This window comes from Barbus barbus, assembly GCF_936440315.1.
Source record: "Barbus barbus genome assembly, chromosome: 5".
NCBI lineage: Eukaryota > Metazoa > Chordata > Actinopteri > Cypriniformes > Cyprinidae > Barbus > Barbus barbus.
Window position 1 is genome coordinate 21,685,501 of NC_136733.1, and position 24,039 is coordinate 21,709,539.

At 36.4% G+C, this 24,039-nt stretch overlaps 1 protein-coding gene across 1 annotated transcript in view; it reads right to left on the reverse strand.

The window, feature by feature from the left end:
* Positions 1 to 24,039, reverse strand: part of LOC306869414 (adhesion G-protein coupled receptor V1-like) — a gene marked incomplete at its 5' end in the record, with an annotated part of 125,195 nt that overhangs the window by 93,739 nt on the left and 7,417 nt on the right. The window contains 18 exons of the mRNA XM_079416182.1: positions 349 to 542; positions 632 to 812; positions 1,258 to 1,434; positions 2,242 to 2,615; positions 6,460 to 7,203; positions 7,555 to 7,772; positions 7,896 to 8,022; positions 9,298 to 9,558; positions 13,551 to 13,674; positions 13,744 to 13,907; positions 13,996 to 14,176; positions 15,878 to 16,063; positions 16,591 to 16,717; positions 17,714 to 17,937; positions 18,113 to 18,289; positions 19,426 to 19,755; positions 21,483 to 21,753; positions 23,150 to 23,712. Coding sequence (XP_079272308.1) covers positions 349 to 542; positions 632 to 812; positions 1,258 to 1,434; positions 2,242 to 2,615; positions 6,460 to 7,203; positions 7,555 to 7,772; positions 7,896 to 8,022; positions 9,298 to 9,558; positions 13,551 to 13,674; positions 13,744 to 13,907; positions 13,996 to 14,176; positions 15,878 to 16,063; positions 16,591 to 16,717; positions 17,714 to 17,937; positions 18,113 to 18,289; positions 19,426 to 19,755; positions 21,483 to 21,753; positions 23,150 to 23,712 — 4,623 coding nt within the window. The remainder of the gene's footprint in view (positions 1 to 348; positions 543 to 631; positions 813 to 1,257; positions 1,435 to 2,241; positions 2,616 to 6,459; positions 7,204 to 7,554; positions 7,773 to 7,895; positions 8,023 to 9,297; positions 9,559 to 13,550; positions 13,675 to 13,743; positions 13,908 to 13,995; positions 14,177 to 15,877; positions 16,064 to 16,590; positions 16,718 to 17,713; positions 17,938 to 18,112; positions 18,290 to 19,425; positions 19,756 to 21,482; positions 21,754 to 23,149; positions 23,713 to 24,039) is intronic.

Below are 24,039 nucleotides of genomic sequence, written 5' to 3' on the forward strand. Positions count from 1 at the left end.
CCATTACCCCAGTCTTCAGCGTCATATGATCCTTAAGAAATCATTAAATGTGCTGATTTGGTGCTCAAGAAATATTTATTAATATTATCAATGTTAAAAACAGTTGTGCTGCTTTATATTTTGATAGAAACTGTGATGCACTTTTTTTCAGGATTTTTATAAATAGATGGTTTAAAGTAGTTTTTTTTACATTCCACGGTTGATTTATTGCATTCTTGCTAAATAAAACTATACATTTATTAAAAAATAAATAAATAAATGACCGAGTAAACAAACAAACTGAACCTAAATTTTACTTAAACTTAAAATGTTTAACCCCCCAAAAAGATGATCAGGAACTGTTGGTACCTCATAGTCTTCTGAACCAGCAGCTGTGAATGGAGACGTACGATAGCCCACCATCACCCTTCCCAGGAGTCCTTGTGCTCTGGCCACCAGCAGACTGACCACACCAGCCTCCTCTTGAACAGTCACATGGGCCTCCTCTAGTGCAGGTCTGATCATACCCACAGGCACTGGGGTAGTTTGAAATTGCAGTAGGCCTGAAATTACACAAATAACCATTCAACTATGACCATCTGTCAGCATAAATTAAAGAATAAAGCTAAAAATGGCAAATATACCAATTTACCATATGGATGATCGCTGGCTTTGACTGTAATATTGTTGATGGCGTTGTTTGGGTCAATGCTGGCTCCACTGGTAGGATTGGAACCTGGTTTCCCATCACCTGATTCAGCTGACACCAGCCTAACCCGGAAGTGCTCGTCGACCTCAGGCAAGTCATCATTTAGAACCAGCAGGTTTAAAACCTAGGGGACAAGAGAAATCAAATATAAAGAGTGAGGCTTTGCCGTTACTTAGCAACTTTACACTGTCAATTAATCAAAGTGGTAAAAACCACCACTAGATGGAGCCATATATTTACAGTTTGGCTGTTAATAAAAAATATTAAGACATTAACTACATTCATCAGTGCAAACTTTTATTTAAAACAATTTTGTTTTAATTTTCTAACTTTGATTATATTGCTTTGTTTATTGTTTTAATACATTGTTACGTGTGGTTGATATACGTTTTGATCGTAATTTAAAAAAAAATCTGTATTTAATCGTATACAGTCATCATGTGAACAGATGTAATGCAATGGCATGTAATTGCAGTTGTCCAGCCATTACACACTAATGGCAATATTATAATGTTCCCCCTTAATTGGTGGTCCTTAATAATAACTGCTTGACAGGTCGATCCTGTTACCTCAGAGCGCTGGCCTGGAAGGAAATGGATGGAGCCGGTAGCATTGGCAAAGTCAGAGGCATTTGACAAGTCTGCGGGTGAATCAACCTGAGTGACGGTGTAGTTTACATAGACGTGATCCAGAGCGCCACGTGTGCGCTCCACTACACAGGAGATCATCGAGCCTTCCTCAGATATCTGATAAAGAAAGGATAAAGGTCATTGTAAACCAACAACCATATTTTTAACCATTCAGAGTTTTAGATGTTGTTAGGCTGAAATGTAATATACTCTAACCGCATTTTTGACAATTTTGACATACATGATCATTAAACAGTTTACAGTCTTTACATTTCATGTAACTGGTTAAATAGAAAGTAAATTAGTTGATAAATATCTGGTTTCCTTTTTCTGCTCAGTCTTGTTTCTATTTGCTGAGAGCATAAGCGAAAGCACATGCTACGGTGTCTTTTCTGTCAGTAGTTGAGAGGTCCTCCTCTAAAGGAATTCACTGACCATCTGTCTTGTTAATCGAACAAGTCATTGGAGATGCCATGCATCCAATCTCCTTGAAGAGAAGAATGCACACTCCATCCATCCAGGCGTGAAGACATATTAAATATACATGAAGACATGGTCTCACAACTAGGGGTCACGTTACGTGCTTTCGGAGGGAAGGTTAACCAAACACTGACAAAGAAGCAACCTGGGTACTTAATCAAATAATACGGTTCGATGTTAACTCATTAGACCTTAATTGTGCTTGTCAGAAGGCTATCTGTAAGACAACGTTACAGATTTCTCACTAGATGTCAGCTCTGGACGTCTTTGTTTTGCATAGTCAGAATTAGTTCTTGTTATGAGTCTTAGAATTTTTGCATTTGCATTGACATTTGCAAATGTGTTTATGCCAAACAGTTACATTGCTTTATCTTTGGTTTTAAAATAAAATAAACTCAAAATCACAATATAATATAATCATATGAAATATTTTTTTGCACCTACATCTGGTATACAAGAACCAGTAAAGCCAAAAAGTCCATTGGCATTATCACTCTTCATGACCCTGAGGATGGCAGTAGGTCTGGGAATTGGTAGACGGGCTCCACCTTGAACAGCCACCAGTTGTAGGTAGAAAACCTCTTCACCCTCCTCTTCTTGATCATCCCGTACTTCGACTAAAAACGACTTGAGTTTCTCCTCCTGCCTGTATGTCAGGTACCCTGACACATTGTGAAGGTCGATCTTGGATGGTTGGTTGTGGAGCTCATGAATCTCTGAGCGGTTGAGCCAGCTGGAGTATAGCCGGAGGTCTTGTAGAAGACCAGTGAAGCGCTGTTCACCATCTGGGTTGGAACCGATCCTAATAGGCGCAGAATCTGTATGGAAGAATTCAATGCAAGGCGTTAGGATGGATGGATGGTGTGGCTTTTTGGGCAAACATATGGGCTTGCAACCTCGATGGTTGTATGTTTAAACCCCAGAAGATCTTGTGATAGAATGTTACCGGAGTATGCTTCAGATGGATGTATTTTTGAAGATAACGAGATAAATGTTTGACGCGGAATATGATGCTAAAGCATTGTGCAGTAGGTTAATGTGTGGTAGCTAATGTGTTTCATTTTTACAGCGTTTCTAAGAAAAGCTATAGGGTGTTCTGAGTGGTTTTCTAGGTGACTGTTTACTGGTTAATGTCAAAAACGCTTTGTTCCTAAATATAGGGCTCAGGTTTGTCTTTCAATGTAAGTCTAAAGGATTTTTTTCTCTTCCTTTTCACCATTTGAAAGAAAGAAGTTTGAAAACTCAAAGTAGGGTAGAAGTACCTATTAAGCTCATGTACCCATTAAGCACACTTCCCTTTTTGAGATTAGATTATAAAAAGAAAAAAATATTTATCATCCTACTTGATGTCTAAAACCAACTGATGTGTTTGTTACTATATACCTCCTATAATTTCAAGTCAATCAGATCATTGCACACTGAGGGTGTTTCTCAAACGGAAGGCTCGATCCTACCGAGGCTGCGTCCTTCCTAGTTCAGTCCTTCAGAGTCTTGCAGGCTAGAGTCCTCATCGGCATTAAAGGCTAGAATAAGACGGTCTAGTAAGTGAGCGTAGCTACGTCACATTTGTTCCCGCCCTCACTGTCACAGCATAAAAAACACCAATAAAACTTAGTTTTGGAAAAAACCTTTGTATTACAAATCTTTATATTATTTGGCTTTCTATTAATACAATACAATGAAAAACCGTCATCTATAATCTCCCTGTGGCTTATATTATTGGCAATTTAACGTTTAGCAAGTAATTTACACCAAAACAAAAGATAACATCTATCCTTTCATGTCCAAAAACATTATTTTTGTCTTAGATTTCATAATAAATCCAGACAAGCTCAGTACTGACCCATTTTTCATCAGTTTATTTTCAAGTAATGGAATGGGTACAAAGGATTGTGGGTGATTGAAGGTCACGGAGGATACATCCCATGCATCCTTCAATTTCAGCTGAATGAAGGACGCGATACGAAGGCTGTCTTCCAAGGATCCTTCCGATTGAGATGGCCTTCAGCAACGTTTGATGATGTGGCAGCCGAGATATACAGCCTTCCGTTTGAGAAACACCCTGAGATACGGGTCTCCATGTGTTCACACTGTCTGGTGGCCAATTTGAAAGCTGTCTAAAAACTTTCACCAAAAGAGGAGCCCCTTAAATGTGCATTTTTTTAGATGTTTAAGCCTTTATTTTGGGTAAGTTTCACTACTTATTGTAAAATTAAGAGATTACTGTTCAAACATTTGCATATTATAACCTGGAACATGGATGTGGGAAATAATTACATTAGATCCAAAACATAGTTTAAGCAACAGATGCTACAGAACACAGTTACCTGACTAGCTGTATAAGATTGTGTACTACGCTAATATATTACTTCACAGGCATTGTACTTGTACATTGTACAATAGGCTTGTACTTTTACATCCATAATATTATCAATTTACAGTTTACTGTTGGTCTGTCGTTTTACAGTGCTGTAATTTTTAAAGATTTCATTTTTTTAAGGTGAGCTTAAAGGACTAATACATGGACTAATATAGATGTTGCAATGTGCTTAGATGACAGTTCACTATGAATTTATAACTGATCAACTTGAATGCCTTGCTGCTTGATTTTAGTGTTGTTGTTTTTTGTGATTGACTTCGTACCTTCAAAAATATATATTTTTGTAATTATTCTTTAAATAATTTCCTTAAAATAAGCAAGATTTTTAAATAAAACATGATGTGAGCTTAATGGGAACAGGGGTGCTTAAAGGGTACAAAAATGTACCCATTAAGCACAGCCAGACTTTTTGAATTGAATGATGTATATCTTAATTGAAATGCTTTTGTCATTTAAAATAAAATTAAATAATTTTGTGTGAGAGATTAATATTTTAATTTAACTTACTTTTTGTACTGAAACCAATATCTTGTGCACTAAAAATGTCTCAATGTAGATTTTGGTGAGCTTAATAGGTACGTTTACCCAGCACACCTTTCCTCAATAAGATAAATAGAATAAAATATTAAATATTTTGAGCAAAATAAAGAATAATCTTATACCAATGTGTAATAAAATAAAATAAATGCATATCTCCTGAAATCTCAACAATTGTTTGGGATCACATTAGGATCCTAAATAGTGTCTGTGGCAAACCATGCTAAAGGGTTGTAGGTGGTTGCCACATTGCTAATACGAGGTGTTCTTCTGAGGGCTTTTAGGGTGTTTTAATGCAGTGCTAGAGTATTTTACTAGATGGTTGCTTACTGGTCAAAGGTCAATATAACATTTCCTCTTTAATTTCACCAGCTGAAAATAATAAGTTTGATGTAAGTGATTACTTAGAAAATAAGCCTCTCCCCAATAAGACCTGTAATTTGAGGGATCATTTATGTCTCTAACACAACTGGCGTAGGATGAGTTATCTGCCAAAGTTTAATACTTAAGGGTTAGAATGAGCAATGAACCTCACTAAGGATTTATGAACCAAAATAAATCAAGCTGCATCATAAATGCGCATAATCTATAATGCAGCACTGAAAAAGAACACACAGTGAGGCTAAGAAACAGTACTGTGCTCAAACCAGTGTATTCAACAAGCAGTCTGACCCAGCTAAATACACATTGAAATGTCTTTGGAGAAATACAATATAGGGACATATCTGTCTGTGTCCCTTCCAATCACCATAAACATAGACTTCCTAGTGGGCCGTGATAACTCATTATATGAAGAGAAACAAGAGAAATCCGACAGCGGTGAAATTGGAATAAAAAGGGTAGAGTTCATCCTAGTTGGTTACACCAGCTTAAAGCAGTAACCTCCTGACCACCAGAGAGACACAACTGTACAAATTGAGGAAATACGCTTCATGGAGCCCAAACAAAAACATTAAACAAAGGCCGTAATCACCAGGCGATCTCAAATATCCATACAGTTTATGTGTACATTCACTTCATAAAAGATGTCAGGAAAGTCATAGTAGGGGCTCTATTGTTTTCAGTGAGAGAGAGCGAGAGTACACCGGGTGCCTTTATGTGCTGCTAACAATGTCCAGCGGCTCAATGTTTGGTCAAGCATATCTTCCTGTGAAAAGTTCATGTTTGAGCTCAATTTTTTTATGTAGAAAATTTTCATTACTAAAACATCTAATTGCCAAATTTCCAGTGTCCTAGCTATAATTAATTTGGCTGGGCAAGTAAAAAACTTTAAAGTCATTTTTCTCAGTTTCACTCTAGCGAGTTAAGGTCTTTTGCCTTTGTAGGGCAGAATACATGAGTATTTGTTTCTGATTCCCTACTTGCAACAAAGTCAATTTAACGATTTTGATCTTGTTACATGCTCTGAGTAGTACTGTACCTTAAAAAGGGTATTTCTCTTACCCTAGAAATTAAGATTTCTTTGAATTCATAAATAATCAATAATGAGCGTTCACTAGACGACCTGATCAATTGATTGTACTGTAAATTCTGCTTTATCAAGCTAATTCTATTAACTTATCCAAATAGTATCATTTATTATAAAAAGTAATGATTAATTATTAATATTCCCCCTTGAGCTAAGATTACTACAATACTTAACATTTTATACTCAATATTTATTCGGGATATATACATATTTGGGACAAATTATATCTTTTGCAGTCCACATTTACATTGTTTTAAAAAATACAATCTTTACTCACCATTTACAATGGCTTCTCCTTTTAGACTCTTAATCCCCCCAGGGATTGGGCTCCCATCCAGATAAAACTCAATAATTCCATCTTCCACAGCGATGACCACATGAACCCAAGTATTATCCTCTACAAATTTAGTTGCAGTAGCTCGTGCCACCTGTGTGCTGTTAGATCCTACGGTTGTGTAATGAAGCATAACAGTAACGTGGGACTCATTAGTCTGGACCTGAACTCCATAATAGACAGTTCCATTCCTGTTGCCTTTAGAAACAATAAATCCATCTGTATTAGGCCCGGGCATTAACCAGACTGACAGAGTAAAGTTAGCCAGGTTCTGTGGAACCTGTAGATGGGTTTCTGCATTGATGGATCCATAAGCTCCTGGAAGTCCAGAGAAGAAGAATGCATCGGTGCCTGCATGGCGTCTCCTGGCATGTGGTCGGAGCTCTACAGCCTGAGGAAAGGAGGCCATCAATATCAGGTCTTCCATGAGCGGGAGACCATGTGGGAAAGCTCCTGACAGGATTTCCCAGGCCACACGCACATCTCCAAAGGTGCCTTGCTGACGAAGTATGGTGAAGGATGTAACATCTGACATATCGTTGACTAACAAGACGTCCTCGGCTACCTCACGCTCCAGACTCTCAATGGCAATAGCAAAAACTCCAAATGGGTCGTCATTGAAGGGAATGAGAACAGATACGTTGAGGTCTTTCTCTGCCAATTTTCCTCCCTCACCAGGATAGCCACCTAAAGACAACATTGTTTGAAATGTAGTAGATGTAATATATTTGCACATACAAAATAACTATACAACTTAAAGACCTCATGGAACAAATGCAGCTTCACAGGAACATTGTGCAGGACTTTTCAAATGGATAATCCCATTTTTTTGTTATGTTATGTATTGAAAAACAGTTTGATACTGTGATATAATGGGGAGGGGCATTCTCAGTGTAGAGAGCATTTGATTGGACAACAATTTGTGCAATGCATGTGTTCAAATTTTTGGTCCATTTTTCCAGAAAACAATACATTCATGGGGCCTTTAAAAACAATAAACAATAAAACTAAAACATTGACTGGTGGTATTGACTTTACCTGAGATGTTCATAAGTCTGAGCTCATAAAACTCAATGAACTCTGGGAGCTTGTCTGAGATGGCTTCAAGAACAATAGGTTTTGTCTTCTCCCCTGTATGAAATACTATAGAACCAGATGTGTTCAGAAATTCTTGGTGAGGTTCAAGGGGGGTGTCGTTGGCAAACAGCTGCCAGTATATTGTGACATTTCCAAAGTGTCCTCTGTCTCGAAGAACACTGGAGACACAAAAGGAAACATTATTTCACAGAGAGTAGAAAATAAATACTTATTTTCAAATGCTAAAAGACAGCGTTGTTTTATTTGAACCAAAATTGGAGGTTAAAGAATTGGAGACTCACTAAAAGTTATTGGTTCTTCCCTCCTCCACTGGTTTCTGAGTGGAATCCAGAGAGAATATCCCATTAGCATCGTCATTGGCCTCAATCACCACTGTAGCAGTGTCTCGACCATATACCACTGCATCACCTGACAAGACCCATATACAAACACACATAAGTACAGCATCACTCTCATAGTCTCTCACGTTTTTTAAAGAAGTATATTATGCTTACTATGGCTGCATTAATTTAATACAATAAAAATATACATATTACTTCAATATATAAAATGAAATGTTACTTAAATATAAAATGTTTTCTATTTTAAAATGCTATTTCTGTGATATCAAAGCTGAATTTTCAGCAGCCATTACTTCAGTCTTCAGTGTTTCATGATCATTTAGAAATCAATCTACAATTCTGATTTGCTACTCAAGAAACATTTCTTACTACTATCCGTGTTGAAAACAGTTGGGCTGCTTAATATATTGTGGAAGCTGTGACACATTTTTTTCTACGATGAATAGAAAATATTTGTTTATTGGAAAAAAAAAAAAAAAAAAAAAACTTTTGAAAGGTAGTTTATACAGCAAACAATTATGAACAATTATTGATTACTGGAATATTCATTGGTACCAAGCTTTGTTATATTTCATTACAGAATTTCATAAAAAAATGTCATAAAAATTTTGCAATCTAGCACAAATAAGCATGCAACTAAATTATCATGATAAAAAAATTCAATCATGCATAAATACAGAAAGCTTAATAATGAAGAAAACAAACATTTCTAATTAGCAAATGCTTGTGCTTTCAAATCTGTGGCAGCACATTTGTTTTACATTCACACAACTATTATGCTAAACATCATTCTACATGAAACACTGTTGTAATTGGTACAAGCTAGCCACGGCAATCATATTATGCTCTCAAAAGCTCAGATTCATGTCGTAATAACACCCAACATGTATATGAACACAATCCCTCAGGGCAAGTGGTAAAGCCTCCAAACAGAAAACTCTTGGTGGGTTTGCTTTGTGATCAGCAGAAGGACAGTTCTGTAATTAACTTTCTACAGTCACCCAGCCCTTTTCATGAATGTGTGCATGTTCCACAATACAAGGATTAGAGAGTGCTTTTGAGAGTCAAGGCCAATCAACAGAGCTCTGTGTGAATCAAAACAAATGTTTAATGGGGTGGATTTATTGGCTCTACAGAGCAGAGCTGAAGAGCAGTATTTGTCTCACGGAGTGGGAATTTAATAAAGCTAATTGGGCAACACAGAAAATGCAGACAGAAGAAGAAAAGAAGACACCCAAAATAATGCAGCACAATGCAAAAGTCAATGCATGTTGAAAGGGAGCAAAACTTTGCAACACAAAGTGCACTGATTATATGGTTGAAAACTGAGGACGTGACAAACCTGTGGCGTTGAAGAGAACTATGTAGAATGGTTCATCTGTCTCTGGTAAATTGTCATCTACCACCGCAACCGATATGTTCTTCATCCACTCTCCAAAATCAAAGACCACCATTGAATCATTACTCAGTGGAGTGAAGTCTCCCGCTGATGTGTCACCATACTCAAAACGATACTTCACTGTGGTAATAAAGTTAGCAGGCCCAGCTCGCAGAATTGTGAAATTGGCCACGCCCCCTTCTTGCACCCTCTGATCCACAGGCTCTATAAAACATTACAAAGGAAGAACAAATTTAGAAATTATTTTAATATTGTTAGAGTGAGCAGCTCTATCACCATAATATACCACATAAGTAAATTCAAAAATAAAACAGATACACGTTTTCAGCAGTCATTACTGCCCTCTTAAATGTCCCCAATCTTTTGAACAGTTTCTCACAACTGTGGCTTTATCTCACAACAGGACTTTATATTTAATTGTAAAATTATTTCTCAAAATTGTTGCCTTGTATCCCACAATATGAATTTATGTCACACTATGACTTTATTTTATTGCTCCAAATTTTTTTTTAACTCAGAGGCAGAAACAGGTTCCACCATATGGAAGCCTGTTTCTGCCATTGAATAAAAATAAAAAAGGTATTTGCAACTTTTTATCTGACAATTCTGACTTTTCTTGTAACTGCGAGTTTAGAGATATAAACTCGCAATTCTGACCGTTTTTTTTTTTTTGTAATTGTGAGTTTACAGATATAAACTCACATTTCTGACTTTTTTTGCAAATGCGAGTTTGCATCTCGCAATTCTGTCTTTTTTTTTCTTGCAGCTCTGACTGAGATATTAACTTCCAATTGTGAGCTATAAAGTCCAATTCTGAGGGGAAAAAAAAGTTTATTTCTCGCAATTGCGAGTTTATGAAAAAAAGTCAGAACTGCGAGTATATATCTTGTAATTCTGACTTTATAACTCACAAAAAAAAAAAAACATCAGAATTGTGATATAAAAAGACGCAATTACCTTTTTTTTTTATTCAGTCGCGGAAACAAGGTTCCATACCATTATATCCTTTTTAGGGGCTTGCGCACTGCGTAGTTTTAAGAGCTTGCGTAGTTCTAAGAACAGCCAGCATGGTGGTTCCTAGTAGTATTGTCAAAAGACCCGGTACTTCGGTACCAAGTCGGTACTAAAAAAATTAAAACGTCACGGTACCAGGTTTTTTCAAGTACCGGTGGTACCGAGTTCTTGACGCGTACGGCCCTATGATTTCCGCGATGCAGAAAACGTGTACAGAATCTCGGAATCCAGTAGGGCTGTGTATTGGCAAGAATCTGGCGATATGATACATATCACGATACAGGGGTTGCGATACGATATATTGCGATACATTGCGATACTGTAAGCAAGGCGATATATTGGGATATTTGTTATTTTAGGAATAGGATATATATTTTTTAGGAAAGCTGTCATTAAGAACACCATATGCAAACCTTAGCAAAAAATAAATAAATAAAAATAGTTTAACCAGAACACACTACAGAACACACTAGGATCTGCATTTGCAATAATCAGTCCCTATAACATTCAACATTATTGAACCACTTTTTGTGCAGTACGAGTAAAGGAGTAAATATTCAAGTGCTTGCATGATTCTTTAGTTAAATGTATGTATAAAATGTATTTTATAAAAAGATAAAAATATATATTTATATACTCTAAAGGTTCACAGTTTAAGTTTACAATTGTGACATACAATTTCATAACATTTGATCTGAACAAAAAATTACATCTGCTTAATATCAATGAAAAATAAAGTGCTTGCAGGATTCCTAAAGAAAACTAAACAATTGTAAAACAATCAAATAAATACAGATGTTAAACATTCTCAGAACTTTTCAACTTGGATTTCACAGGTTTTTCAGTTTGTATTTATGTTCCGTGTGGAATCGCCGAGACCGCGATGCGAGCACCGGCCCAACTGCACAAAACTCCCCCGAATTACGAGAGAAAGCTGCAGCTGCACGGCCACTCTACCGCCCGCCGCGCCCCGCGCTAAGACTCTTCAACACGGGAAGCGGCAAGCAGCAGGGGTGGACATTACCACAAAAGCCCAAATGGCGCCACACTTCAGCTTTGTACATCGAAACAAGAACTGGAACAATTCTTTCATCCTCCATTACAGGCAGCGAACTATATTAACGCTAACATTAGTTGTGTGCCCTGATGCTAGTATTTCCTGTCACTGTTTAAGTTCAGAGATGAAGACTAGCGGTCGGGATATGAACTAAAAACGAAACAACTGCCATGAATCTTGTATGATTTTTATTTTTTTTAATATCGATATTCCGTTTTGGAGAATCGATACAGTATCGCCAAACAAAATATCGCGATACTCACGTGTATCGATATTTTCTTACACCCCTAGAATCCAGTTATAAAAACGGAATTTACTGTTTAGCACGGAATGTCACGGAATTTGTCAAAGTTTGGATGAGTTAATCAAAAGTAGGTCATTACACTTATATCAAATCGCGACATGGACTAGTATGTCTAAATATTAAGCCACAAAAGTCGATTCAAATATGAATCCCCCATGTTCTGCGTGTCTCTGTATGAATGAATGGAGCAGACACGCGTGTTTTTTTTTTTTAATACATACACTGAAGCGCGCCTGACTCTTGCTGTGATTTCAGCATCTGCCATCTCAATGAGGACATGAATACATAAACAACATCTCCAGAACTGCTCTGAGTCACTTCACCAGAATTTTAAAGTTTCATTCAAGTAAAACCAGTGTCGTATCATGTAGCTACACCGGGTTTGTCTCACTCATACTGTAATGTGAAGCTGCGGGCTCTTTGATCGCCCCCTGGTGGCTGGCTGCAGTACAGGTCATAAACCCCGCCCTCTCCATGTAAACTAATGGGACTTGAGTCATAACAAAAAAAAATTAATTACACTTCCAATACAATTTTCCAAAATATGATTTTGGTCATTTAAGATAGTTGTTATCACGCTGATATATGTTCAATTGTTCGTTTTTGTGGTAAGTTTGATTTTAGCTAGTAATTTCATGCTATAAAAACGGGGCGTGTTGTTATGGTTGATTGGTTATGCAGGAGTTTGGGCAGGAGTTTGATTCCGCGGCTCCACCTCACGACTCTACTGCGCAGACTCGGGCTCCAAATGACGTCATTTACTCACGATGGCAGCGGCCATACTGAGATGTTTTGGCTTCACTTTTCTATAGTGCAAGGAAGCGGAGACGCGTCGTCCATCTTTTTTTTTACAGTCTATGAGCTACACACACACAGAAATGTAAAGGTATTCAAGGCAACCCGTCAAAATAAAAGTTTATCTTAAAAGATATTGTGGCAGAAATATATTACTAATATTTAGTAGAATGTATGTGGTACTATTACTACTGTTTACAAAAATTTATAAATCTTTGTTTTTAAAGAAATAATCACACAATATTTCTTCCATATTTTAACTTGAATAAAATAAAATGTTTAAATTTCATAAATTAAAAGAAATTTAATTTGGGTGAAACTTGTATACTGTTTTTCAAATGTATTTACTTGCGAAAAAACTTGAAACACAACTTTAAATAAATATAAAGATTGGCATTTATTTTTGTACATTTTATTTTTGTTTGACTTTATTAATAAAAATAGTATTTTTTAGTATTAGTATTTTTTAATTAGCATGATTTTGTGTTTTGATGTGGTACTGAAATTGGTACAGAGAACCGTGGATTTTCACTGGTATCGGTACCGAATACTGAAATTTTGGTACCGTGACAACACTAGTTCCAACGGAACCAATTTCTCGCTCTGACCATTTTCCTGGTCGCATTCGCACCGGCAGCAAGAATTCTGAAGCGGCTAACAGTGATATCTTTATTTGCGGCATTTTCAAATATACAAATGTTTTTTTTGTTCAAATGTATAAATATTTTTACACTGCTTTTTAAAAATGCTGGGTAGCCGGTGTTTCGTATGTATTTGGCCAATCAGCGTACACTTACGTCACTGGTAGTTCCTACTGTTTTAGACTCTACTCTAAAGTAGGAGCTAATTTAGTTCCCCCAAATGGAGTTCCTAGAACTAAATACATTCGTAGTTCCTGCGATGCGAACATGCCAAAAAGCGGGAACCACTTGCCAATTGTTCTAGGAACTATTATAGGTTCCTCTGGTGTGAAAGCCCCTTTTGTCTTCAAATTAATATGTACATTGCATTGAATGACAAACATACCGGCAAAATATATTGGATCATCATTCTCACGAATGTTTAAGCTTGCACTGAGAATGTTTCCTAGTCTTGCTCCACCAGTTGTATTCAGAAGGGTGATGGTGAAATTTTCAGTTTTCTCTGGGATCTGCATCAAACAAAAAATTAATCTTTCTCCTTTAAACACAAGTATCTACTTATGATATTATGAACTTACCTCATCTGGCATAGAAAATAGGGTGAGGTTCTTCAGATACTCCCCTTCAGCAAAGACGATCTCACCCTGCACTGGGTTGATATCTCCCGAATAGGTTGGCTCAAGAATCCAGAAGACTGACACGTTCCCAAACCTACCCCTGCTTCTCCCAATGGGGTAGGATGCTATCATACATAATGATGTTATTTTAAACAGATTCTAAAAGAAAAGAAAGTTAAGTGACCCAGAGCTGTAACTTATAGATCTCCATACCTGATTGAGTATCCATGGCTTTGCTTTCATTGATGGTGAAGTTTAGGCCAGGCTGAATGAATTCAATGACCCCAAATGGGTCATCACTCTTACGCACGGTAATGTTGACCTGCCTTCGGTTCCCAAGGCGACTAGCTGGCGTGCTGTGGCTACTAAGGACCACTGAGAATGTCTCATCTAGCTGAAGACAAAACATCAGACAATCTTTTAGAAGTCACTTACATTTCCAGACATATGTGAAGTGTTAAGTAAATACTAACATTAAGGGAAGTAAGGAACTACGTAGATCAGGGTTCCTCAATAGGCGGCCCGCGGGCCACATCCGGCCTGCGAGAGAAAAATATTTGGCCCGCGCTAATTTCAAATAATGTGGCATGAAAATTCAAACGCAGCATCAAAATTACATGGAAAATATACTTCATCGTGTCACGTCTGATTGGGACACCCCAAAAAAATCTAAGTGTAAAAATATGAATCTGACAGATCTAAAAATTTAATCTGCAATTAGGGAAAGTGGAGTGAAGAGATCCAGTCTGGAGATGAGCAGCAACAGTTGATTTGTATGGCAGACACGGAGATCCAGATTTTTTGTTTGTTCATTTTGTTTTTAATATTCAACAGGCAAAGATCTTCTGTATCTAAATGCAAAAATGCTCATAATTGTTTGAAAAAAACAGACTACTGGGGGAAAAAAATCTGAATATTTATCTTTTGACCATCTTTTGACTTTTAACAAAAGCAGCAATCATATAATAATTGTACTAATAATAATATTATATATATATATATATACAGTATATATAGGTCAGTGGCCCTTGGCTTGGTATTGTTGGCAGAATTCGGCCATCGGCGAAAACTAATTGAGGAACCCTGATGTAGATCAACCTTTATATAACACAGAGTCAAATTGTTATAATCAGGCATGTGATCAGCTGGAGACAAAAAAAGAAGGAAAATCTGACCACGCACCAAGCCACACCCCAGAACTTATTATTAAAAATGCATATTTTAGCACATTAAAATATGTATCTTAATATTGTAAACAAACACATTGTCCTGTAAAAAATAAAAAGCAGCATTTAATAATCATGATAACAATATAATATAATATATTATTATAAAGTACTATAATATATCATAGTGAAGTATATAGAATTGTTATTATTATTAAAGTACCTGCTAAAAGTTTGGAAACATTACAATTATTAATATCTATTAAACTATCTTCTGTTCATCAAGGCTGATTTTTTTTAATCAAAGTAAAAAAAAAAAAAAAAAAGAAATCTTGTGAAATATTATTACAAAGTTTTCAATTTTAATATATTATAAAATGTAATGTTATTCCTGTGATGCAAAGCAGAATTTTCTTCATCATTACTCCAGTTTTCAGTGTCACATGATCTTTTAGAAATCATTACAATTTATTTGACTCAAGAAACATTTCTGATTATTATCAATGTTCAAAATAATTTTGCTGCTTCATATTTTGTGTGGAAATTGTGATGCACTTTATTTTTCAGGATTTTTTGATAAATATAAACTTTAATGAACTGCCTTTATTTGCATTTATCAAATATATTAATACAATTTGTTAATGCATTTATTAAATAGAAATCATTTTAAATGTCTTCACTCACTTTTTATCACTTTCATGCATGATGAATAAAATTATTAATTTCTCTCTCTTTTTTTAAACCTTATACAAATGTTTGAGTGCTATCATTGTTTCCACAAAAATATTAAGCAGCAAAACTGTTTTTAACCTTGATAATAATGAGAAATATTTCTTGAACAGCAAATCAGCATATACAGAAATCCGTAAAAATCACATCCCTGTATAATAAATGTTAGTAAGCCTTAATCATTAGTCCTGAGTACTTACCTCTGGTATCCCATCAGGCTTGGCTACCAGGGCCACCAACACCTCTCTCTCTCCTGGCTGGAACTCTAGGATCCCCGTAGCCCCATAAAACTGAGCATTTCCAGAAGGAATCACTGTATATCTTATGAGCTGGTTTAGTAGCTGCCCCTGCTCTCTGATCACCCTCAGTTCAACTGTTTCCCCCTCCTGCATTGCCAACAAATCATCAAGTAAATGAAAAACATAAATGAAAGTTGCATGCTAAACTCCATTTAAAATCAATTTACATTTTGATTTTTGTTTTCACATACATAAACAACTGTTGTATTAATAATATTTATTCTGAATTTATTTGTAATTTCAACATCAAGATTTAAAGTTATAAATGTGTAATTTGTTTGTCAATGGTCAGTCATTCTACAGTCTACTTAGTCTAATATTTTAATATTCTATTTAACGTTTAATTAATTTGTCAATCTGTATGACTACTGACTATATTGATTAATGAAAAAAGGGAATATATTATACTAATTATACTGGTGACCCTTTACAAAGTATACAGTTATATATTCATAAAGATTAGAACTTAAAATGTTGATGTTTAAAATTAAAATTAATATAAAATATGAATAATTCAATAAAAATAACAGTAAATAAATAAGAAAGAAAATGTTATCATAAAGTGAATGAATGAATGAATGAATGAATGAATGAATGAATACACTATGTCTTACATTGATAATCCAAGGTCCTTTGGAGACTGGTGAAAACTCAAATACTCCTCCAGGGTCATCGTTCTCCAGAATAACAATTTCTCGGCTAGTGAAACCTGGTTTAAGTATCTGGTTGTCCACATTTGTCCTGTACAGCAATATGGTGACAATCAGAGACACTGCAAAGTTATATTATTGGAAAGCAGAAAACTATGAAATATTACAGTATGGTAGATTATAATGCACAGTCATGTTTTGTTTTAGGCAGTTTGGGCTGATTTATATGACATAAAATGCATGATATAAGGAAAAATGATTACCAGTATTCTATGGCAAACTATTTGCCAGATTCATATTTTGGATATGTATGAGTGTGGTGACGTCGGAATTTGAAAGTGTCTCAAATTGCTTGGCCTAAGGCCTCTTGGTTATTATTTGACAAGTCATGTTTTAGAGCAACCCACTATCCTCCCTTCTCAGCAGGGGTCTTGTGTATAAACCGAGCTTGGCTTGGTCTGAGCCAGCACTGAAGGCTCCAGATAATTAGTAAAATGGCTGACAAAGAGCTTGCAGGAGAAGTGTTCTAAACAAATGCATTCAGATGATGTGCTGCATGCATACAAACACTGATGTTTTTTTACAGGACAGGATAAAGAAACTCCGTAAATTAGGTGCTAAATGAATACAAGCAGCGTTTGCCTGCATCCAAATGTGGTCACTCCCAATATATACAAACACACTCTTACTATTCATTTCACACACCCAGATAAAAGAGACATACCCCATCGAAACGCTAAGACAAAGCCCCTGAAAGTTCAGAGTGAATGCTTTTCCACATAAAGAGTTGATTCACAGCACACAATAAGGCACAGTCTTTCTAGTACGCACTTACCCGAAGTACACTACAAAGCGAGCGGTTTCTACCCTGTGAAGAGAGAGTGAAGGGAGAACAAAGAGTGTCCCAGCAAAATGATTACAAGATGATTCCCAGATTGAAGGAAAAGACTGAAAGGGGTCATCAGGTAAAACCTCAGAAGGCAACCAACACTTTGATCCACCATACAATATAATGGATCCAAAAAAGTATTTGGACTTAAATCACACTTTAAAACATCTCAATGTCATTATAACAAGTTAAACAGACCTGTCTAATGTAAGAATGACGGTCTCATTGATCTCTGGGATATTATCCGCCATTACAGTGATGTTAATCACTGCTTCACTTTGTCCTGAGAGGAACCTGACCGATCCAGTGAAAGGTGAAATGTCACCCTCAGTGACATCTTCTCTGTTCTCGCCAGCGGGCCGCAGACTCCAGAAGACCACTGCCTGGCCATCTGTCCCATCTCGCCTCAGTTGAAGAGTTATCTAGAGGCAGAGAAAATCATTTTTCACATGATTTCTTCATCCAAGAATACAGTAGGGTACAAAAGTCTGAGACTATATACATTTTTTTTTTTTTTCAGATTTCCAACAACAAAATAAATATATTTAGAATTTTGAAATATGTAAAGAAAAAAATGTCCAGGAGAGTGTTTTATACCAAGCTGACGTTTGAATCTACTGGTTCCAGCGCCACCACTGTCTGATTACTGGTGAAGCCAATCTCTCCATTAGCAATATCCGGCGTGATGATCAGGGAGATGTTCAAAGCTCCTCCAAAGCGAGGACTCACAGATGGGATTTGTGGGAAGATGTTCACCAACTGCACAGTGTCCAACTAATGAAAGACATGAATGCATCACTTGTTAACATGACTGTTTTTAACAGTTTCAAAAAGCAAACAACTGTCAGTTGGAAATGTTAAATTCTTTAGTTCACCCAAAACTGTGTCATCATTTACTCACCCTTGTGTTGTTCTAATATCGTATGCCCTTCTTTCTCATTTGGACCACAAAAAGAGATAAAATAAAAAAAATAAAAAATAAAAATCCTAAAAGTCCTGTGCGTGATATAATGGCAGTATTTGGTAATCAACATCAAGCTTTTAAAAAATACACAAAAGTATCACAGAGTTGTTAAATAATATGTTTTAACATGATTTAATGAACAATCCTGACTTGGCCTTTGGTCTCAAGTTTGCTTCTCACCAAACCCTGTCATGTACCGGCAGAATCGGAAAATATGGCACATGATGCGTCTTTTTTTAAAAGCTTGATGTTGATTTCAATTATACAGACAAGCACACAAGGGACTTTTTGTTAAATCTCCTTTTGTGGTCAGAAAAAAAGAGGGGCATACAGCATTAGAACAACACAAGTGAAACTAAATGATGACAATTTCCATTGTTGGGTGAACTATCCCTTTAAAGTGTCAAACCATGCTTTTAATACTATAGAACAAAAACATTTCATAAAACAATGAACTACTCTGCCTGTCAAACAAGCACTTCGCATGCTTGGTCATCCTCTTCTGAAATGCTATGAGAGCATGTTTGCTCTCTTTCAAGGGCTCTTGTATTGCTTCTCTGCATCACTTAATCAACAAGACAACACACATCCAATGACAAGCCAGAAGCCAAACACTTTCTTAAATCTTTTGAAAGAATTCACTTATGCTTACCAAGGCTGAATTTATTTGCTCAAAAATGCATTAAAACAGTAATATTGTGACAGAGTAATACTGTAATCTGTGTTAATATGTTGAAATACAATTTAAATCCAGTGATTTAATTTGCAGCAGCCATTACTGCAGTCTTTAGTGTCGCATGATCCTTCAGAAATCATGCTTAAAAGCTGACTTGGTGCTCAATAATCATTTCTTACTCTTATCAGTGTTGAAAACCGGTTTACTGTCTAATAAGCTTCATGTCAGACCTCAGAAACCTCAAATTTTCTTTTCACAAACATATCCTACCTGAATCAGGAAATGAGCCCCGTTCTGCAAGAAGGCATCATTGCGGATTGGCAAGATGAGTTGACCTCGTGACTGACCAGAATTGAACAGCACACTGTTGACACTTGTTCCATTCAGCACCCCATCTCTGGCTCGTGATGGGTCCAGTGGTCTGGCAGGTATGTAGAGGGCAGATAGGGTAAGTCGCACCTCTCCCATGGTCCCCCCTTCTCTGAGGAAACTAAGAGACAGGAAGCGTCCCTCTGGTTGACTCTGAATACTTTGATTCTCTCTTGGATGAAACCCAAACTGACCATAGACATCATCACTGTCCTGAATGAAGAACACCATCTGTGAAATAAGAACAACATATTGACTTCACTTTCCTTACAGGAAGGTTACAGATGATCATTTCAATCACTTGACTTTCAGTTTGTTTCAGCAACCGAATATACAGTAATGCATTTACGGTGCATGAAATTTATTCAGAATAAACATAAACATGCATAATGTTTTGGAGGTGTGTGACACACAAAATATGATATTTGTATTGAATGTTGGTATTTAAACAGTTTTGGTGACCATTGACTTCCATTGTCAAAACAAACAGAAGGATTCATACAGAGCTGGGATGACAGGAAGGTGGGTAAATGACAGAATGCTCTTTTTTGCATAAACTATCCCTTTAAGGATTATACATTGGTATTGCACAACTAGAGGTTAATTCTCCTAATACCGTAGTCCTACTGCCAAAAAGAGGACTTAGACAACTTCAAAGCTCAAGTATTGGTTACGTTACGCTCCCATAAAGCGGTTTTTGAATGGAAAAATATAAACTATTTAACAAAATTACAAGCACATTTCTGTTCACTTGCACAAAACATTTACACATTTCAAATCCTCTGGACTGTCTTGCCCAGATTTCCAATGAAAACAAATTACTGTAAACATCAGTTTTGTTTTGTAACTCCAACCATAACATTGAGGAAAAAATTACAGATGCTTTTAATAGAAAAAAAAAGTTTTGAAACGTTTCCTCTTGTGATGAACTCTAAAATAACCAGATCTTTTCCCCTCTATATTGAAACCTGTAACACACAGCAAAAAACTAATTTCACCACTCATTACAGTGAACGTAACATTAAACTATCTGTGTGAAACTTACAGTGAACCAATGACAGAAAGCCCTTCTCTTTCATTAGACCTCACGAGAGTGTAAAAATAGCATTCATGAGCTAGTTTATGACTCTGTCATTTACCCAAGCCTCATCAGACCAAGGCACAAGACCTCTCTAAATATTTGTAGTACTTTTTTCAGTAAATGTAGGAACAGCTGACATAAATAAGTTCACAATTAGTCGTCACATCCTGCAGAGTCAATTCAGCTATCATAAACTTATGATCACATTTACGGGTAATGATGGGTTTAAACATTAACTCGGGTCGGATTTATCCTCTCCCTTCACACATAATCAGACTCGCAACAGACAAGTTATAAAGAGAACACGCAGCCACCCACAGGCTCTGCTGTGCGCTATTTTGTGCTGGGACCACATGAAGGGAACACCCAAGTGACACTCAGTGTAACCAGCAGTATGTAATGCCGCTGTGCCAGAGAGACACATGTGTCTCATTTTATACCACATCCGCTTTAAACGGACTAAGTGCTGCCCAGATGGTAACTAAGAACCAGCTCTGATCTGGGAACTTCCTTGCTTGACGAGGGGTATGAGCCAGAGTAAGACAACAACCTCCCTGGATGTCTCACCACAAGCCTCGGAGTGAGGTCCAAAAGGGATCTGCTACCACGGCTGTCTGAAACTGAGCATAAAAGTCTAGAATATCATTATAGTGGATGACATGTCAACATGTAAGACAACCAGTGCCCGCGCACATTATGAATAACAACATTTTCCTTCCAAAATTTAAAGAGAGTTCTTCAAGCTGTCATCAACGTCAACTTGCACTTTCATCTTTCATAACTAAATCCACCTCAGAACTGAGCAACCACCGATCTATGATCCAAACACATTCTCTAAATGCATTAACTAAAAACCAAGCACAAGCCAAGCACTCACTTCCATCGGCTCATCCACTTCGGCCCCTCCTTGTACAGATCCTGGGATCAGTCTGAGGATGAAAGCTTCTGCCTCTTCAGGAAGGTTGTCCTGAGTGATATTTAACGGCAGTACAGCATTCATCTGGCCCTCAGCAAACCTCAGGGTACCTGATTCAGGATTAAGGTCGGCAGAGACTGGAGTCCTATCCGCGGAGTTTCTTGTTATATTCCACCTAACTGAAACAGCTCCATGAGTTCCTCCGTTCCTCCCAATGATGATGCCTTCGTATCTGAAACAGAGAAACACAAATTAGATATACTACAGATATTGTGGATAACAACATAAAAAAAAGAATCTCACTCAGGAACACAAACACCTAATCAGATTATTATTCAGTCTATGTTAAACCAGACTAGGACAACCAGCTACCAGTACAAGTAATGTATCTGACATTACTAAAAATGATATACCAAACAAAAAAGACAAAGACCAGCTGAAAACTGAATAATGATACCAGCATTTCTACAGTAATTATAATTAATGATATCTTATAGCATACACTACCGTTAAAAGGTTTGGGGTCTGTAAATTAATACTATTCAGCAAGGATGCATTAAACTGATCAAAAGTAACAGTAAATACATTTATAATGTTACAAAATGTATGCTCTTTTGATATTTAAAGTCATGACGGTTTTCAAAATTGATATAATAATAATAATAATAAAAAAGATTCCTTGAGTTGCAAATCATAATATTAGAATGCTTTCTGAAGGATTATATGACACTGAACATTGGAGTAATGATGCTAAAAATTCAGCTTTGCCATCACAAAAATAATATATTAAAATAGAAAACAGTTATTTCAAACTGTAACACTATTTCACAGTATTACTGTTTTACTGTATTTCTGTTCAAATAAATGCAGTCTAAAGAACATTTTAAAAAGCTGACCAAATTTGTGAATGGTGCTTATGAAGATTTTATTTGCAAAAACAGATAACTTAGGTTTAATTTAATTTTCAAAAATCACGTTTTTTATTATATTGTCATTTTTGTGTTTTATTGTGTTAGTTAGCTGTATTTTCGATTATTTTTTTACCTAATCAAAATAAACTAACTGCAGTTTGATTGAGATGATGTGGAATACATAATGAAAAAAACATGATTTTTGAAAATTGTTAAAAATGGAGTTATCTGTTCTTGAAAATTAACTCTTAATATATTATATTCATTAATTTTATACATCTAAATAAAAAAAAATTGGAACAATTTCTATTGTAAAAAACTGCCACACAAATAAACTGAAATGAGTAGTAACTACTAATGGGAGTGAAGACAGTGTAATGTGATTTCAGAAAGAGTGCCAACCTGCCATGTGCATTTGTGATAGGATAAAGGGACTATGATCTATAACAAAGACAAGTTACCCACTATTAAATAAATAATGACCTGTTAGTGTAAGTGTTATTATACTGTAAACCAGGTCTTCAACCCAGCTCCTGGAGAACCACTGTCCTGCAAAGTTTATTTCCAACACACTTGCTTGTGATTTTCCAAGAGATCCTGAGGACTTTCATTAGCTGGTTCATGTGTGTTTGATTAGGGCAAGAGCAAATCTCTGTAGGACAGTGGGTGTACAGAAACAGGGTTGAAGATTATTGTTTTAAACAGTACTCTACTCACATCGGGTTCAGGTCCTCATTAATGATATGGTGTTGTATGGGGGAAGGACTGATTGACAGGACTCCATAAGGCTTATCATTGGGCTCAATGGTCACGAGTGCAATACTTGGAGTCATCAGCACTGCATCACCCAATAAGGTCTCTTCCAAAAGAACCACTTGGAAAGATTCTGCAATCTCCGGAATGTTGTCATCTTTAATGTTGAAGCGGAGTTCTGTTTCATGGACCCCTGGAGGGAAAACAACCATCCTCTCTAATTGTAGATCCACAAAGTCCACCAGTGGAGTAGCACTAGCCGCCCCATTGCCTGTTATGACTATATAGGCCACAGACACCGTTCTGTCATCAGAACCGATCAGAAGACCATCCTCAGTTCTACCACGTGTAATGCTAAGAGAAATGACACCAATGTTCTCCGGGACAACCAAGGTGGGTTTGGAGAAGCGGATGGGAGCATCATTACGGGAGATCTTGATCTGAACACTGCTTCTGTTAGGATTGAGTAAAGCTCCGCCAGCTGCTTCTGTCAACTGCACTGTGAAGATCTCATCATCTTCTGGAAGCTAGTGAAGATGTGAGACCAAAAACAACACATTTTTATGATAGACTAATGCATAAAATCTTCTCTGTTCATTTAGTCAAACTTAATGTGAATCTATTTTTTTTAGGTTTTTTTTTTTTTCTCCTCAGAATGATGGTTTCTCTGACTTTAAATCATCTTTTTAGAGTCATTTTATGGCATACACAAAAGTTGAGAAATATATTGAATATTGTCAATATACACTATCCTGGTCCTTTCATTTTTCAGTTCTTCCTCTTCAACCATCTAGAAATGTAACATAATCAGCAATTTCTCGTAAATCAAATAAATTTTATATGGATGAAATCAA